At 38.7% G+C, this 20175-nt stretch overlaps 1 protein-coding gene across 3 annotated transcripts in view; it reads right to left on the bottom strand.

The window, feature by feature from the left end:
- Positions 1-3398: 3398 nt before the first annotated feature.
- LOC117397308 (sorting nexin-19-like) overlaps positions 3399-20175 on the bottom strand; it is a 40265-nt gene continuing 23488 nt past the window's right edge. Inside the window, exons 10-12 of one of the 3 annotated variants that reach the window (XM_034913188.2) lie at positions 8463-8647; positions 7043-7168; positions 3399-5315 (exon numbers count right to left, since the gene is read on the bottom strand). In XM_034913188.2, coding sequence (XP_034769079.2) covers positions 7089-7168; positions 8463-8647 — 265 coding nt within the window. In that variant the 3' untranslated portion in view covers positions 3399-5315; positions 7043-7088. Of the gene's footprint in view, positions 5316-7042; positions 7169-8462; positions 8648-18623; positions 18759-20175 lie in introns of those variants that run through there. The other 2 variants (XM_034913187.2, XM_059010079.1) reach the window with 2 other exon arrangements.

Raw genomic sequence — 20175 nt, 5'->3', positions numbered from 1 at the left:
CTCAATCCTAAAATTCTAGGTAATGCAAAAACCTTTGCTGTATACCCTGCTGTGATAACCACTTCATTTTAGGGGTAATCCCAGTTTAATCAACCATAGGTGGTTGATGCAGCCCAGGGTAAGTCACCAGTGCCCTAAAAATTCCAGTTATGAGTTGTGTCTCTGGTGCTGAAGTGCTGATTGATATTTTGTAGGCTTGTCGAACTTTATTTGTATGTTAATTTATTGCATTATTTATCACAAAGGTACGCAGCAGCAGGAAGCATTGGAACTTCTTCCAGGAAATCGGCACGGAGGGTGACCAGCTGCAAGCTGATTTGAGTGTATTTATGTTGTGGTATTTCATTATTTTGTTGAAGGAGTACAAGTAGTTACTGATGTTATTTGTGATGGTTCATTCTGCTGATTTCCACTGCTTCCTGAAGGAAGCTGCGGGTGTTACATTCCTATTTAACGTCGAGGTCGTCAAACGTATATGAACTGCCACCTCACATCAGTTATCAGGGTAGTGCGCCGGTCCTGCACTTAACATACGGTATCATCGCCGACCACATATCCTGATAGGAATCAGATACTCCTATATACTTTAGACTTGCTAACAACGTTGCAGCCTTAGCGTCCAGATGTTAAGGAAACGTAGCCAGCGACCCACATCTGCATCTCAGATCAAACAGCTTTATCAAGATGTGCTGACACTTTCGAGACTCTTAAAAAAAAACAACACACACACACACACTGAAGAAAAACTCAGCCTGTGGCTAATGCCACAACCGACCTAGCAGGAGATGGATTGCTCTTCTTTTATTTCTGAACACATTGCAGGCACGTCGCTTTTAATCAGAAGCACCTGGATAAGGTGTAGTGTGCAGTTTAAAAACAGTTTTGCACAGAGTAACAGCCTTGCTTTATAATCTGGAAATCTGTTTTTCATTGTGATGACAGAGGAGCCCTATTTGTCTCGACCAAAATGCACAGTGGAACCCCCAAGGGTCGCCCCACTGCTAGCTTCATGTAAACTGTACACTTGCTGTTAGGTCTAATTTGTAATTCTCATTTGTAATCCTAATTTGACCCTCCACCCTGCAATTTTAATAACCCTCCCAACAGTTTACCATAGTAAAAGTATAGCAAAGTTTAATAAAGCATAGGCAGGCGTAAGTAAGCACTGTAAAGAGTTGAAAACGAAGGAGTTTTATACTGAAAGATTTTTGCAGAATGTAATCAAACTGGACTATCAATGTTATAAAAAAACATTACAAAAAAAAAAAAACTCCCTGGGCTATAATCATGTAGGAATTGGGAAAAAAAACACTGCAAAAGTAAGTTATCACATGTCAAAAAGGAAACCAAATTCATTGGACAAGGATTGTACAATTAAAGTTCATGAAAGTACAGAAATCAATCCATTTCCAGAACACATGTACAGGAGAATACATAGAAGGTCAAAGGTGATGATTATACAGCTTTCATCTCACAAAACCACAGACTTACTCATGTCAGCTTTTGCCCTTTTAAAATCAATGCATAACTGTGCTGACCTTGTGCTCTGTTTGCTATTGGAACCACTCTCTCCTAGCTGTTCAGATATTTCGTTTTTCATTTCAAACTGGAGTGTGGCCATGGTTTAAAACTCTTCATCATCGACCACATTACTGCTCTACAGTGCAAGCAATGTCATGTTTGCCTCAATCCAAACATTTATCACTCTCCGTGATTTAGTAATCCGCAGAGAAAACCCATCCAGTAAGAATTGCCACATGCTTATCCCTAGTCTATTGCTGAGGGTTTTTGGTAAATGGCAAACCACAAAGTACATTTTTAACTACCTGGAAATATAGTGATACGACTCTAAGTCTGCTTCTTAGTTTCTACCAGTCACACCTATGTGGTCCTATGTGGACTGAAGTCCTTAACCAGTAGTAACAGTGGTGTGAATTCAGTTTTAAAAGCCGCTGACACAGGTGTGTTCTGATTTGCAGACGTGATGAACGGACATAGCAATCTTGGATCACCACAAACATGAACCAATATTGCACATCTCAGCCTATATTGCTGATAAATACAGTGCAAACTATTTTAAATTATGCATATTGTTTGCCCAACTCAGAATTGCATGTTAGTTATTTCCAAGACACTACTCCAATACTTTCTTCCACATGGCTTATAACAGATGTAAACTGTACTGTATCATACTTTGTGAAGTGGAAAATGAGGTGACATTGACCGATACAGTGTTTACAAGAAGCTCAATTCCATCTACAAAAAACAATAAAAACAATAATAGTTTTTTTTTTTCCCTTGTTACTGGAGTGTGCGAAGATCATAATGCACGGAAACAGTTATTAGTCTTTAATTTGTATGTTTAATGGAAACAACACATGTCAGGGTTTTGGAAACCCTTGTTGCTTATTGTCTGACCGCTGGAAGGCCAACCTTCACCCCTGCCAGGATAAGACACAGCTGGATTGTGTTGGAACATTTTACACAACTGGGGAAGCACTCCAGCTTGCATCAACCCCTATCCGAGGTTATCCCTGGGTTACTCCTAAAAACAACACTGTGATGCCCCAGTACTATGCAAATGCTGCATCCTGAATGTCGCTCTAATGGCCAATGGTGACACCACTTGAAACACTCAGCTCCAGCTCTCTGTGCAGTGATGGGAGAACTAAAACTTGTTGTCCTTCGGTGTTTCTGCTTTCCAAGTTTCCATGCTCCACTGTGAATGTTATTTATAACTTGTACTGGTAAAATCAAATGCACTTGAATTTTTGCCTTTAATGCAGGCGGATTGTGTTTGGCTACCAAAAATAAATAGCAACAACACATGTGGTACTTTGCAAAATGAAGGTCACGTCATCACATCGGTCACACATTAAGAGTTGGACTGTGGTGAGTGTCACAGCACCTGCGTAACAATGGCATGCACGTCACTTTAGCCCTTTAATCCCTAAAACAAGACTTTGGAAGACATAATACATGAGTCACTTTATAATGGATCAGATGTCATTGGCACCATCTATTCCAAAATGCAAGCTCATTTGAACAGGCCTGTTAAGGAAATGGTGAACATGCTGTATCACTCTGTTGCATTTCTGTGCTATCCCTAGTAGCACAAACTGTTAACTCTAATCACAACAGGTAAGACATCTATCTGACCTATTGTTTAATGGCAAATAACAGGGATTGAAAATAAGCCCAACATAACTAATAAGGTATGTCAGGAAACACACTGAAACCGAATGCGGACACAGAAAGTCCACATTTGTAGGTCGCGCTTAAATAGTAACAACAGTTGATTTAAATGGATACCTGTTTAATATCCATTTTAAATCCGTACAAACATCTTTTAAAAATACAAATCCCATGGCTGGTAAGAGAAGTAGAAGAGACTGGAATACGAACCTTCATTGTGTTTTTATTATTTGTAAACATATTCAACATAGCTTATTTATGCAAGACACATTACTTCACAAATCCTCCGGTCAATGTTATAGAAGCAAGAAACCTTTACGAGTTTGAAACCAATACAAGAACTATACAGTGCAAACACATGCAGCAGGTTACACTTAAAACATAGCGCACATACAGCACATACAGTGCCTGCACAAGGAACTTGATTTATACAATGTTAAACACAAGCTCTAAATTATGTTCATATAGCTTTTTTGTCATTTATTAGTATTTTATTTTTAATTGTCTCAATCCTAAAATTCTAGGTGATGCTGTACATATTGTGAATGAATCCACACGGAATGCTATGCTTTTGAATAGAAATGAATTGTCCCTATTAGAAAGGTTTAAGCTGATAACAATTCATTGGGTGCAATGAACGCATTCGCTCGTTCAGTCCTGGACCTCTGAAGCAGAAATAACCAATGGGTTGATCTTTGACTGACTGAGTAATTTCCAGTACCAGATTGGACTGTACACTGCAGAGGGAACTGGCTGCAGACCCAGTTTGATATTGGAACAAGGTGAGATTCAGACTGTTTCCATGTTGCGGAATGGAAACGTGGCATTCACATTCAGCACCGCCAAGCTCCCTGGCATCATTTTAATTCTGTTTGGAATGGGTTTCACACAGCAGCAGCACACAGAGGCCAAGTAACTCTACAACCACCCGTATATATTTGTGTGATGATCGCTAAGAACATCGAAGACACCCAACACAAGATTTACAAGGGATTGTGGTCAGTCATGAGCACAAAGAAAAGCATTACCATCTAAAAAAGAATTCCAGAGCCGTTTGGAACCAATCCATTATGGGTCGAATGATACGAATTCTAATTTAAGATATTCAAAGTATATTTCTTACTGTATTGTTTGTTCTAATGTTCTCCTTTTTAAACATGCTTGTGCTCTCAATTGTTTGGATTTCGAAGTATTTGTACGGTTTGAAATAATTTAACACACTAAATATTTTAAATGAACCACTTGCGAATTTAAATACAATTTTAATTTTTTTGTTTGGAAAGCATAGATAATTCACCTGCAAAGGTTTGCTCGGAACATCACAAGACAGACACACAGTACGGTGTTTCAGACAGTTTGTTTTATACAAGCGGAATAAAATCAGCTTTGTGATATTTAAAGTGCAGTATCTTATTCCTAGATCATTGCTCCAAACGGCTGGATTGCATATTCTGTTCTTTGTTAAACCTCCTTGGCAATGTAAAAACAAACAATATTCTTATTGGCATATTGCGGGGGGGGGGGGGGGGGTGGGAACGACACGACACTACATTACACCTTCCATGGCAGACAAACTTCTGCATAGAACAACACTACGGTAGGCTGACGAACACTAGTGCATTAAAGATCCAACAGTTATTCAAAAACGTGAAATAGGTAGCCTATAATGCAAGATGATAAGAACGTGTGTATGCATTGAAGCAGGACAATATGATCTTAATTCAGAGCAGCTGTAAATGATTTTGGCTTCACAGGGGTCATGTGGAAAAGGCTCTTGAGTTTGCCAGCCCTAAAAGGTGCAGGCTGAGACAGACCGCTGGAGTAAATGTATGGGCTGCTGGCTTTGCATCTCCTCTATAAGCCCCAGTCAGTGACCGACTGTACCGTAGCCTCAAGACTCCATCTCTGTTGCTCACAGCAGGATCTGCAACACCAGGCGGTTACACTGTGTGAGCAGCAGTGAGAGTCGGTTGCACTGAAAACCGATTTTCTTGCCTGCGCAGGCTCATGCTGCCGTGTTGCCAGAAAGGTGTTTGAAGAGAGATTTCTGAAAGTCCTCGTTTGAAGATTCGGGGACCAGAAACTCCAGCAGCAGATCGCACATACAGTAAACCAGATGCCTGCGTAACGAAAAAGAAAAAAAAAAAAAAGGATCAATGTTAATGCGAACGATTAGCAAAAGGGCCGACCTCGACCTCTTACTTGAACCTTGTAGCAAGCGCATAGATAGAAAAACAGCACGGCAGATAGGCCTAAACAGTGAGACAACTGTAACATGAGAAGCATCTTTATCCGCTGTTCACAGCAGACAAAACACGCCCATTCCAGAAACCACAAGAAAATATGTGCAGGAAGCCCACTCGCTTCTCGTAAATGAGCCTCCGGTTGTTTAATTCCAGAAAGAACCTGCTGCAATCAATATGTAACCCCTAACTCTTCAGTGATACCGTTTGCTCTGAGGCTTTGTTCTGGAGCGGTGCAAGTCCACTCCTTCCCAGCTACCTGCTGCAGTGCATGTGATTTTACATGGAGCATGTGCAGCATCACATGACTTGACTTATCTGGCAAATGCAAAAGAGTAAAAAAGACGATGCAGATCACTATTTTTTCTCTTGATATAAAATGTAATTCCCATCGATTCTGTACACGTTGAAAGACGCTGCCTTGACAGCAGTGCCAAATGCACACCTGTAGCACACGCAATGACAACAGATCTATACCGCAAGCCTGTCTTGGACTGGCCAGCCTCTTCTGAGTTCAGTCTCTGTGCTCTTCTGATGTGATTGACAGCCAATGCAAATGCACCCGACTGGGAGGCAGGTTTTATGAAGTTGCAAAGTCGACGCATGTACAGTGTACACTTTTCATAAGCCTGCACTGTAGGACAGTTATATATAATGCAACATGGTCGTGCATTTCATGGCATTGCTGTAAAAGAAAAATCACAATTGCAGGCTGTGACTCATTCATATTAAAACATTTTGAAAGCGGTGCGCTCTGCTATTTTAAAGCAGGTGCTGGAAATGTCACTCTGGTATAATAATCTTGATGAAAGACAAACACTCTGATCAATGCCCAGAACCCATTACCTTCCCGGCTGTTCTAAAGAATCTGTGCTCGCCAGTTGTTTTGATTCCTGCTCTGTTGATTCTTAACCAGTGAAGTCATACAGTAAGTATAATTTCAAGCTGAACTGGAGGAAGCTTATATAGATGGGAAGTGCAAGATGTTATTGCTCAGCATGGATTGCTCCCAGAACACAATGCTATGCAGCACTTCAAATCAAAATCCCTGTCTTTTTTAAATATGGTATCCAGAATCGTATCCAGTTGCCATATTATTATTATTATTATTATTATTATTATTATTATTATTATTATTATTATTATTATTATTATTATTATTATTATATGCAGACAGCCATCTTGAGAGCCTAGTTAAAATGAACTGGAAAAGCAAATGCATGTGTCTGATTAAGTAAAACCTTTTTTTTTTTTTTAATTTTGTAGGCAAACAATCTACTGTACAATAAACATTTAAACGTATCTAAACGAAATCCTGGCAATTGAAATCGAAACTTTTTTTTTTTTTTTTCTGGGTCTCTTCTTAATCACTGACATACAAATAAACTTGCAGTACAGATATTGTTGGTTCTCAGGCTATGTTAATACATAATCAGGATCTCAGTTCTTCACCTAAAAAAAGACACCAAACTTACTGGAAGTGGGTTCAGATTATACTTGCTACAGCTGTAAGTAACTTTCCATATTACGTTGGCAACTTAAAAAGCAAATGTTAAAGATTTTGCACAGGTATCGCTCGACCCGCTGGAGAATGCATCTCCCACCTGTTAATATGGGGGTCTTGAAGAGATTCCAACACCACCTGCCAGCTCATTTTGTACTTCTCCACACCCAGGACCTCCGGAACAAAATCTGGAAACACAAGAGCAAGAAACATACAGCGTTGTATACTGCATGAGAAAGAATTCAGGTGTTTTAGATCTTCCATCATTTTAAAACACTCAATCAAGTGATACAGATGAGTATGATTTACTAAACAACATGTGATGCTACTGCTTAGCAGTGGTGACTGTAGAAGGACTTTTACTTGATAAACATTGCAACGTTATATAATTAGCAGTGTTCTGCATGGTGTATTGTCTTGCTTTATAGTCAGAACGTTTTCAATAGAACAACTTTAAAGAAGAAAATAATATGTCTTGCAAAGAAAAATATCTTCTTTATATTTAGAAACACTTTAAATAAAAGGTTTCAAGAATTGGACAGAAATCTACATACTAAACACTGAAAAACAAAGTAAACTGTGCCAATTGGAAGCCACTTTCAATTTGTATAATCAATCAACAGCTGGCTTATGTCCATTTATTTAACAATGCCAATCAAACCACCATGCTTTCCTTCAGAACTCCCTGGACAAACAGGACAGCCCCCCCAGAAGTTTTCAAATCAATCACGATGCCACAGTTAGAATGCGCGCCATCAATCTCTTTCTAGTACTGTAGTGTTCCACAATGACTAATGTGGACTTAAAAGGGCTAAGCAGCATGACACAGCGCTGGGGATCAGTGAAGATAAATGAATGAGGGTCGGCTGCATTGCATCAAACAGCTTATCTACACACAAGTTCAACAGGAAGATTAAGCCTTCATAAGGCACAACTGAGATGGAGATTAAATGAACTGCACCTTAACATCTCATTTATTAAGTACATGTTTGGCTTGATAGTTTCCCTTTTTTTGTTTATTATTCAAAAGATTAAGTGTTTTTGAACTCTCTTGGCAAACGTGTGATTTAAGGATATAAAATAAGTGCATCTTCTCTATGTCCTTTTCTTTTAAAATCTGGAAATGTAATCACACGTCACTAACGGTAACTCATGACAGCAAGAGTTTTTGCATTTCTTGAACATCGCTGTGCGTTCTGGCTTTTTCACCACATACTTACTTACCTGCCTTCTTGATCACAGACTTCTCTACAGTTCTAGTCTTGTCGGTGTGTTTGTTCAGGAAACATAAGCGACAATTGCACTGTCGTCAGGCAGCTTCCCCCTACACCTCAACCCTAACCTGAACACCCTTTCCATTCAGTCCTGGACCTCTCTCAAAATAGAGACGGCTAAAACCCATTCCAAAAGTGACCTGAGACGGATTTGAAGCCAGACCCCCAGAGGTGAAAAGCAGGGAGAAGTCTGTAGGTTAGCCGGTCTCTTCAAGCTGACACACACACACACACTCTCACCCTCACCAGGTACGAGCTTCATGAGGCATTCCAGGCACCGGTTCCTCGTCTCCTCCTTCTGCTCTGGTGTTGGGATTAGTCTGGGGCGTGTTGGTAAGGATCCTCCCGGCCAAATGGCTTCTTGGAGCACCCTGAGGTAGGTGACCCAATATGGAGTGCTGGTCAGGTTTGCAATGTGCACCTCCAGCCACCTAAAACACAAACGTGATATGTGGCAAACACTGCTGTCTAAACGGATTAGCCATCACACGACTGCTACCTACTTAAAGACGTGAACCCAACTTTAACATCAGGGGTATCCAGGACAAATACAATCAAATGGCCTTGTTTTTTAGTACAGTGTGATGTAAAATGACCTGAACTAGAAAGCTTTACAGATTTTAAGAACGTAAGAAAAGGTTGGGAATGAGAAGAGGCTGTCTGGTCCATCGATGCCTGTCCTAAGCAGGGATCTGATTTAATACGACAGTGTCTCATTTGTGTTTGTTTATGCCCTGTATACGGAGTACTGTTTAAGTGCAATGAATGGCAGTATTCAGTGGTATAGGTTTCAGAAAGGAGACAGGAGCAACACCGAGATAGACCCAAGTCCTGGGAATCATCAAGACATTTATTGTCAACACATTTTTTTTGTGCCTGTGTACTTTGTGCACATTCCTCCTCCTGGCCCCTGCTGTTTAGTCTGTTTCTTCAACTCGGGTGCTTTGAAGCTAGCCTGGAAAAATAAACATCTTCAGACCATTCCAGGCACCTGTCTAGCTCTCTTTATATATCTGTTTTCCAAACACAGGTGCCAAAATGGACTGAAAAATGAAATGTTTCACGAAATTCCGAATTAGGATCAAATAATAATATCACTAATATAATGGGTGTTTATATAAAAAGTTAATACACAAATACATACAGTATTAAGTGTGGCGATAAGGCTTTAATCTATAGACAAAAACCTTGAGCACACACCTAAAAGCAGACAGAGCATCAACATTCAAGGACTGCCACCCTAGCGCACAGGGGCATTGTAACAGACGCTATATACATGTGGTTGGAATAACATACAGTACAGTAAGTGGCCGTGGACACCATTTATCCCAAGGGTGGCTGAGATGAAAATAGACAGAACTGCACACAGACACTCAACACAACTTCACAGCTGGCATTATTCAGTTAGGTGAATGAAAAAATCATATGCTGACCTTTGTGGAATACACTGTAATGCACACTTATGTATAATGTATATAAGGTATCCTCAATTGAATCAATCCCTTTTGTGAAAAAACAAACATAGTGATATGAACCAATAACATGTTCTGATTCAAAAATACACATTTTTATATCAATTTCAACATCTTCAGTCTCGAAAAAACTCACTTGTTTTTTACAATACAGGTTTTAATGCCAAAAATACTATTGAAAAATCTGGGAAATATGAAAACTGGGACTACAAAAAAGTCAGAATTCTTCAGACAAAAGCAATAAAGCCATCAGGGTATTCCGAGACTATCGATTTACAGCAGTGATTAGAGCTGAACAGAAGAACCTTGCAGCTGCTCTGAGCAATGACATCTCTGAATGTACAATGGTGTCACAAAGTGGAACAGAAAACTGTTACTTAACCAGTGATATAATGGCAGTTCCAGACACATAGCAAAGGAAAACACAGACTACCTAAGTACGGTATTTTCTGAGGAAGCTGGATCTGCTGTACGAACGGAATGTAAAAATGGCTCTGGGTGCCTGCTGGGCCAAAACCATGACGTTTTTTTGTATCCCTTAACTGCCTACCATCATCTATGCTCATAAGGTGCCATACAAAATATAAAAACATTTCCCAGGCTTAACTTCATACAGTACTGCATTCCAAACATCACAACACCTGTTTATGGCAGCTCCCAATACTGCAGCTTAACACTAAACCCGCCACAGTTATACTCCTACCTAAAAACGCCGCCAGCAGTCATTATGACGGCTACATTTTAAACAGCATCAATATTAAAATGAAAGACAAACTATGGGATACAACTCAAAAGTTTTACTCAAGCACGTCATATCAAACATCTGCACAGCCGAAACACCGTATTTAAATGAACAATTAAACATAAAAGGGTTTATTTTCTAACTTACCACAGATAAAGCACTACTTCAAAGTGTTAATCTCACGCCTGGAATTCTGCTAAGGATGACTATCTTCCCTACTACTGTACCTAACTGTCAGATACAGGCCAGCTTAAAAACTCTTTAGAGCAGCACAATGAAACCTGGCAACTGGATGACTGAAGCAGGCGGCTGCAGGTGTTATTGCATTCAATGTGTAAGATGGCCACGATTTGTTTGAGCAGGACTTCCATCTTTTCAGAATCGCGTTGCTCATCGTCGGTTGCCTAAAAACTAGTAATAACCCTAACCCCATTTTATATCTACTTGCATGCCTTGAAGGTGTATTGTTCCTCAATTGTTCTTCATTTATGTTCCACGGTTTTTACGGTCTATGAGACAACGTTTTGGCTGGTGCTTTTTGCTTCAAACTTCCTCGCAGTGATCCAGGAACACACTATTCTGACTGCCCAGAACTAAAGGTTTTAGTGATTTGGGTCTGCACATGTCTCCAGGCTTGATCCGTTAAGACCCGCTGGCAAACAGAGTTGTGCTTTCTGGTCGTTTCCGGCACACATTGCCATTCCAGGACCACTTAGCTCTGTCTGCTTTCCCATGATTGTTGCCAAATAGTTTGCTTATATATTTGCATACACAGCAGAATAATTTAACTGACATTCTATCATTTTAATTCCACTCTTAAATGTTGGTCAATTAGTGCAAGTAACAGCCAATACTCCTTTGAACACCGTCCCTTTTCCTGTTGTTAAAATAACTAGCAGAAAGTAAAGGTTACTGTAGGGCCGGAGGCACTTTCAGACAGCGTGCATCTCCTTGTTAAAATGTACTGCAGCAGTAAGCTTGAAGAATGCCTGGCAACCAGGGGGGACCACAGCTTCCTGCAGATGTGAAACATGCTGCCTTCTGACTGCAAGGTCAAACTGACCCCATAGGGACTCACGTGTTTGTGCAAGACAGAACCGATGTCATTGTGTGACCATGAGCAAGTCACTTAACCTCCTTGTGCTCCGTCTTTCGGGTGAGACGTAATTGTACGTGACTCTGCAGCTCATGCATAGTTCACACACCATAGTCTTTGTAAGTCGCCTTGGATAAAGGCGTCTGCTAAATAAACAAATTAGAAACATGTCATGCTTGTTCTTATTAGTTTTACAAGAATCTAGTGGCACATACTAATTATGAGTGCCTCTACCCTCTTCCTAGTCTTTTCTTTGAAATGTGTTTTAGAGAGTAGGGCTTACCACTCCTGAATCACTGGTTATCAATTAATAATACTGCAAATCTCAGAGTCATAATTCTATGTCCTGGTGTGCTCTGTGACATTAAAAAATATATAATAATAATAATAATAATAATAATAATAATAATAATAATAATAATAATAATAATAATAATAATAATAATAATAATTACTCTTGTGGTTTATAATGTCACAGAACCCCTCGATGGATTTACTTTCTTGCAATTCACTACAACCCATATACTACAGTATTCTCTATGACTACCTTTCCAAATTTGTTTTTAATGAATTTAGTGTGCCCAATTATCTTTCTCTTTCTTTTTTTTTTTTTAAACTTCTCCTAAACCATTTTTTTTCTTAAAAATAAAAAAAAACTCTAGCAACATCTGCACAATGTTATTTATCATTCATTGACTGTAAGTACATCTACAGTTTTAAAGTTAAAGTCTGGCATAAATCACATTGACTGTCCAAGTGGTAAAAACATTAAGAAATGACAGTCCTTGTTATCCTGTCTTGCCTTTGATTTGAATTGTATTTACAGCCAGACAAGATATTTCTGAGCAGACTAGACTAGACTATACTGTAAATGTTATCCCATGTACAATCTTATATATACATGTCCTTCAAAAGGTATTTGATGAACTAAAGCACAACATACTTTTTTTTTGTCTGCTAACCAGCAGGTATAGTGGTCAGTTGTACTTCAGAACATATTTTTTCCTATACAGCATGTGTTGTGCAACATGACCTAATTTGATTCAGATTTTAGGTTACAAAATCCACAGCAGCAAAGTCTGTTTTGCAGTTAAGTTTTTCTCCGTAATATACTGTTGCACTAAGTCCCTAAATGTAACTGCTACTGAGGCTTAGGAGGAGGAAAAATGTGACATGAACAACAGCAAAGCACCTTCTAGACCTGATAGATCTAAATGAGAGATACCAACAGACTTTTGTACCTCCGCAATGTGAGGGACATGCATTATTGTGGAGCTTCTCGGAGGTCTGTTCTTTTCTGGATACATCACGTTCCGTGACATTTAAATTCCTGCACACTGTAGGACAAACCAGCCACGTGGAAGGGGGTGACCCAGGACAGCAAACAGCTTTTTCAGATGCCACCATTAAAACCACATACTGCATGTCCTACCACAGCTCTGTAACTCAATACATGCTGGTCCTGTGAAAGGTCAGCACATTTGCTGGAACTTCCAAACAGCTGTCTTGGTCACGTAAGTGATGATAAATAAAGAACCATTGTTGGTTTGCACTTAACTGGCCTGTTTTACGGTCCTCGTTCAAAGAAGGGGGACCTTCATGTGTCTGCCTGTCATACTCGACATTGTGAACACAATAACTCTCTGAAAGACCTTATTATGAACAAAACTGATGCATAAAACAAAACAAAACAGAAAAACAGTTTAGCAGATTACACCCAAAAGCGATTCATCTACAGTGTATGATAACAAAAAATCAGCACGATGCAAATATTTGAGATATGAATTGCTTCCGGGTACCTTTCCTGCAGGGCCTGGTGTCAGCTAGAACGCTGGAGCGAGTTTGAACTACGACACAGGAAGTGATTCAGAACCAGCAGCAACTTTTCATTTACCGCTTTGACTGTGAAGTATCTGAAATACATGCAATCACTTTTTCTATTGTTTATAATCAGTTTTCATGGATATAGTCTGCCTGTCTGTCTTTTCAGGGCTGTGTCTTTATACGTCTGTCTCACCAATTGTATGGGGCTGCTTTGTTTTTGCAATACAGTTATCCACTTTTGCCTTTGCTTTTTTTTGTTTGTTTGCTGTGGTTTATAATCACTTATAACGCTATGAGGTAATAAAACACGATTGTAACCCTTCCTGCTGGAAATCAGTTGTTTATAATGTGTGCTGTTATATTACTGATAAAGAGCGGAAGGAAAATGGATGCTTTAAGCAATCTGTTACCCACTATTTACCACGCTTTCGTGCAATAACAGAAACAGTAATGGCAAGTGTTACAGGAAGTGATACTAATTCAAGGTGGTACAGTAATGGAACACAAATAATCCCGTTTCTCGTCTGTCAAGATATTTTTAGCGGACATCATCTTGAGTAAAAACTGGAGCCACTTTTAACTTTGGGATTACGCAACAGGTAGCATTCCAGGTTCTTTCATATAGATGGCATGACTTACAGTTGCTTGTAAAATGACACAATATATTCATAGTTACTATAAAACCCAAACACAGAAGAGCGGTTCAAGCTGCTTATTACAGTGTACGGGATCTTTCAGGCACGGCAGATTGGCAGGGACATGTATGTGAAACAAGTACAGTATATTAAAGGATGCCAGTTAAGCTTTGTGGCTATGCGTCGCAGCGACGGGCACTGCCTTACCAGCTTACATTAAACAATTAATGGCTGGAAAAATGAAACCGCCTACTATTATGGCTTCCAGTAGACTTTTGCGATGTCATTTTGTAGTTTCTTTGATTGAATGATGTTAAATAAAAGATCTAAATTGTGTTCTTATATATATATATATATATATATATATATATATATATATATATATATATATATATATACACACTTTTTTTTTTTTTTTTTTTTTTTTAATTGTCTCAATCCTAAAATTTTAGGTGATGCAAAACCTTTGGCCATAGCTGTAGATTATGCTATTGTTTCCATTCGTTGTGTTTTAAATTAAAATAAAACTACAGGCACAAAAGTACACAAACACATTCTGAATAAATATGAAAAAGTGTAATCAACAGATATTAGACTGCAGGGTATAATGTTTATTTTAAGGAAAAATACTGCCTGAAACAAATCAAGGGCGATTCGGCACATTAACTGGGAATGAACTGCTGAATCTCTCAAGAATGGAAAAAGGGTGTTACTCAGGGTCTTTAAGCCATTGCTTTTTTAAACAAACCCTTTCAACGGTTAATACAGTCCTTGATTTCATGTGACACTGAAAGAACATAAGCATGAGAACTGTATTGCACTTGGACTGCTTCCTAATTGGCCTCAACATTTTTGCTTGGAAAATCTGATGTTGCCAAATCTAAAAGGGGGGTGGGGGTTCTGCACAGTTTCATTATCAAACACGCTGCCAAAAACGCTTTGTGACACTGTAGAAAAACAGATGTCTGGTAGGTAAAGGGGTAAGGCTAGAGGTGCAGAGTATAACGACATCAGGTCTCATCAGCCATTTAAACTGTTCTTGGAAACAGACGGGCTATGCCTACCGACCTTCCTGCCTAGCTTCTTCAATCCAGTTATTTTTTTTCTTTGAATGCGCTCGACCTGCGTTCAAGGGGTGTTCTTCTAGCTCCCTGCCATACACGTATTTAAACCCAGACTTCATCAAAATAAGTCAACAGGTACCGGGTGTCGGGTTTCTTCTTGTATTGCTGGAAATCCACAGCTGTGCAATAGATGGCTGGGCTTGCTTTAAAATAATTATTGGCTGATCTAGCCTGGAAAAACAACCGCTCTATGACGGCAAACGTTGTAAAACTGTAAGGGGACAGTTAAAACAGAAAAGAAAACGTTCGACTCAAAGAACTGAACTTTTGGATCCTTTCATAATGTTTTGTTATAGCTTACTGAATCGGACAGCAGCCACTAATAACGTGTCTCACCATTTCCAAGCTGAAATAGTAGTTCTACTGTTCGGAAGAATAGGTGGTTATAAATACAAACCTTTATAAGTAAAATAGAATTTTTCAAAAAGGTACCACTACATGGTGGCTAGGGTATTTCACTTCTAGTCTAGTACGTGATACTGTCTGGTTCAGAGAATGCAATATAATGGACAAAGCTCTTAAATTTCCAGTGTATTATGTGAAAGACACATGCAGGTTTTATTCCGGCTTATCGTTTTGTATTTTCACACTTTTCACACCACAGGACTCTGACATTGCCCGGGGTATAAGCCATTCTGTGTGATTTGTGAATTGGTCAGCATGTCGCAGCCAACTAACCTGTTGAGCAGAATGGTTTTATTGTGACTGATGCATTATCATTCTTCAAACTCGGGTTACAATTTAAGGTTTTGGAAATGCTAAAAAAAAAAAAATAATAAAAAAAATAATAATTTCATTTTTACGATACCCAATCAACCATGAATGCCAATTACACTAAAATGAATTCTTAAACTGTAATAAATGTTCAAAATGTTCTGAAAACAAAAGTTACTAGGACATAGAATATCACAAAAAAAACCCATAAAATTAAAAAGAAAAAAAAAAGAGGTTGTGAAAGAAAAACAATAACCTGCACCGTTGACTTGGCAGTTTTATTCTGGCGCTTGAAACAGAAGTAAAACATTTTATTAGATGGAAAGCATTCAGTCTTCATGTGATATGAAATGTACTGTACACAACTAACTCACTGATCTACTTTGATCTATCGCCCTAAAGAATACTTTATCCTTACTAGCCTGGGCGTTACACACAGTTTAGCTGTTACAGTAAAACTCTGATTGATTATCATAACCTTGACAATCTAAACAGCCCTTATTTCTAGTAGTATTTGTAGAACAGCGTAGCACTTCATGTTATACATGTAAAGGTAAAGGGGTTTAACTGTATGCATTTAGGAGGATTCTTGATTGGGTAAGTCATTTAAAAAAAATCCATAGTTCTAATTCGGTTAACAATTTCATTATCCCTATTAGCGTGGATAATAGCTGTTTTACTGTATAACACTATATTGGTCTATTCAGTTTACCTTGATGATGCATGTCTTAATTCTAAATTAACTAAGAATTTACTGCACTGTGTTTGCACCATTTTCTTACAATAATGCTTAAAGCTGAAATTACAAACGTCCCGCCACCTGGCATCTTTCCTGCAACCTAGTTTTATAACATTACCAATAGTTTATTCCTCTCAGAAAATGTACACTTGCTTCAAATGAAGATCTGAGGAGTTTTCTGCTCATTTACTATAGAGGATATCTGCCTGGTGAGCATTTTAAATATAAACCATTAATATCATGTGCTCTTTAGAATGTATAACCATACAACAAACTGTCTCCAGATGGCAATGCAGTCGTGCTCCTGATTAATTTAATCCCTTTAATGAATCCTATGGGCATTTTGCTAGGAAACCGGATTGCGTGGGCGTGTTTCAGCTGGAAGTCATTTCTAGCTAAGGGAATTGCCTTGGTGGCATCACTAAACAGTTACAACAGGCACGCTACCCACTGATTGTGTCTTCTGTTACACTGTTAGAATTTCAAACAGCAGTGGTCTCTTTCCCTATCGACCACACATTGCAAATGCAGACTGGCTTGTAATCACGAGACGTGTAATGGTACAAGCATAATCCACTTGTCATTTTAGACTTTCTTATTGAAGTCTAGGAAAAGCGTACGGGTCTATTTCTAAAGGAAACCCACTGAAGGACAATACTATACGGCCCTATTTCTATAGCTGCTGTTTTTTATTTGTCCTTCGTATTCCTGAAGTGTGGAAATGGATCCGCAAGTTCGGTTAATTTGTTATTCTGTCAGGATTTTTTGTAGGTATACATACTGAACTTGGACTCTGTTTCCAAATATAAACGCGATGGATACATATCCACCAGTGTGGCCCCCACCTGTTTTGTCAATAGTATTAAGAGACCCAGCAGGTTTCTAGTAAAAAGGAAGCAGCTAATATCAATGTATGTGAAGCCTATTAAATCCACATAAATGAAAAGCCATTTTAGATCGTACAAGTAGTGACTGTTTGCACATCACAGACACAAGCTTAATCAGAATAAACTATGGGTGTTAATAGTTTAGATTAGGCTTATCGTAATGATTCCTTACAAAGCTGTCCATTATGTTTAAATGTTTAAACATTTTTTATTCTAAAAGTTAAAACGTTGGGGGACGCAAACAGAATCTAAAATCCCTTCAATAAAACAGCATTTCGTAAGACTGGAAGCAATTTCCTGATATAACTCTTCTTAACTGACTGCCCTCAACACATTGTAAAAAAAAAAAAAAAACGAAACACGGATAACTACACATTCTAGAAAGTAAAAAAATTACAAATGTTAAAAACCACTGGTGGCAGATTTTGTTCAAAATATGTAACGGAGAACTTATAAAAAATACCACATGCTGCTTTAATGGTGCTACTTACGTGCTAACCCCTCAATAAATGCAAACCTTTCATTTCTTGTCATTTTTTTTTTTTGTTCATCCAGAATGTATGTTCTAACAAATCACGGCTTATTTGCTAATTGCAAAACTGGGTCATGGGGGGATGGAAGTCAAGACTACAAAATTAGAAATGGAAAATATACATTTAACAAAGAATTCAGCAGATTAAAGCAACATGCAAGGTGTGTAGGAGGATAGAAGATGAACCAAAGGTGCCCCAGTACAGCTCTGAATATGCGGGAGGTGAGGAGAATGGGGGTGCAGTATTGATATTCATAGGCTGGCTTGGCAATGAATAATTCTGGTAAATTAATCCACCCTCAAGGATGCCCAGTCAGTGTGAGCCTTTCAAGCACTGATACAAGTGATGTTAGAGGCTGCTGCTAAAAAAAATTTCATTAAGTAGATGGGACTACAAAGCGATATGTAATTCAATTTGTTAATGTAACATTATTCAGCAGGTTTAATTTGACTTTATGAAGCATTCTATGGGGTGATGCAAAACTTTTTGGCCATAGCTGCTGATGTATCAGATTTATTTATGTAGGACTAACATCATGGCTTTAGGCAAAAGAATGTGTCAGACTGTGACTTCAAGGTTATAAGGTACTAGCACAGCATAAACCTTTTTTCTTTTTATTTTTTTATTTTTTCAATGTGGGGTCCAAGAAACCGCAGGTAACTGTCGCTTGGCTTTGTCTTTTACTTATTTTTTCTCTGTGTGAAAATGTGAGAAGCCACTTTCACATTCGTTGGCAGTCCATTTTCTTCGTCCTTTCCCAACCCGGTTTTGGCAAGCTGTAATTAAAAGTGAGTGAACGTTCAGGCTGAAATTAATATCCGAAAGCAGATGAATAATGGAGCGGTGGGGCTCTGACAATTAAACAGCAGACCAGAGCGCTGTTACCCATTGTTATCTATGACTTTAGCTCAGCGGGGAGCACACGGCAAAGGCACTGGTTGCATGCTGAGCCCGAGGTGAAATTAAAAAGTATTTGTTGGGAAACATTATGAATCTCCTCGGGATCTGGACACGCCTCGAGGCGAGACCTGCTTTATTTTCAAGACAAGAGAACAAGAAAAAAAAACAAAAAAAAACCTCTAGCTGCATGGCTGGGGGAGTGGGGGGGGGAGGTATAGCGATTGATTCGCACAGTTGGGGAATTCAGCAGCAGTGATTAAGGGGTTCTTTAAAACAAAGAAACGCTTTCCATTTTAAATCAGCTGTCCTGGCTGTATCCCCATAAAATAATTGGCTTGTCAGGGGTTATAAATGGCAAAAACAACCTATTTTTTTCTTAATGTGTATAAATGTGTGGCTGTTAGATATATTTCCGTTGTATAAAATCAGTGGTTTTATATATATATATATATATATATATAATGTCATAAATGTATCAGGTGAAAATGAACTTTGAGGAGACCAGCATCTAGTGAGCTAACCAATAATAGAAGGGTAACGGCTGCTTAATGCAGTCAACGGGCCTCTCATGCACTATATTAATAAAGAGACTCTCTGCTTGGGTGCAGTGGCTGCACATACTGCTTATTTTATTTCATTTCATTAAATAATGGATTTATTTTATGGACAAGCAGAACATCATTGTTTACCATTGAGTGTCTGTGAAGACATTCAGTTTTTTTTTTTTTGGAAGCACCGAAAGATGTGGGTTTCCAAGAGGAAAAAAATAAAAAATATAGGTACAAACTGTGACCCTGAGCTAAAGCATGCTAAATGTGTCCCAGGGTATGGAACAGCATTCCAGCTGTTTTTACATACAGATGCTGTGTGGTCTGAATGAATTCCTGACCTGAACGTTAAAAGAGAACGTGAAATGAAAAGCACGGTCTTTTATAATTTAGTGCCCAGGAGGACCTTTTGGGAAAGGCATTGATCACACAGTCACAGAGTCACGCAATTCAAGCCAAGCGAAAAATAAATAAATAAAATCTAAAAGCTCCCGCGGAGTTGCACTGGAGCGTGTCATCTCATTGTACTGCGTTGACGTGAGTTCACCTCCGAAGAGTCAAAGCCCACAGACCTGATTGAAATAAGTTAGTGAGAACCGTACTCTATACCACTTACTATAAAAGAGCTGAGCACCACCCTGTGGCAGATCAAAGAAACAAAGATACAAAAATACTACTCTAAACAAGTGATGCAATACTACTTGATAGAAGATTCTACACAGAACGCTGGCAAAAATGTGTTATA

The sequence above is a fragment of the Acipenser ruthenus genome, chromosome 40 (assembly GCF_902713425.1).
Source record: "Acipenser ruthenus chromosome 40, fAciRut3.2 maternal haplotype, whole genome shotgun sequence".
Taxonomy (NCBI): Eukaryota; Metazoa; Chordata; class Actinopteri; order Acipenseriformes; family Acipenseridae; genus Acipenser; species Acipenser ruthenus.
Note: the sequence above shows the minus strand (reverse complement) of the source record. Positions and strands in the feature narration are given on the sequence as shown.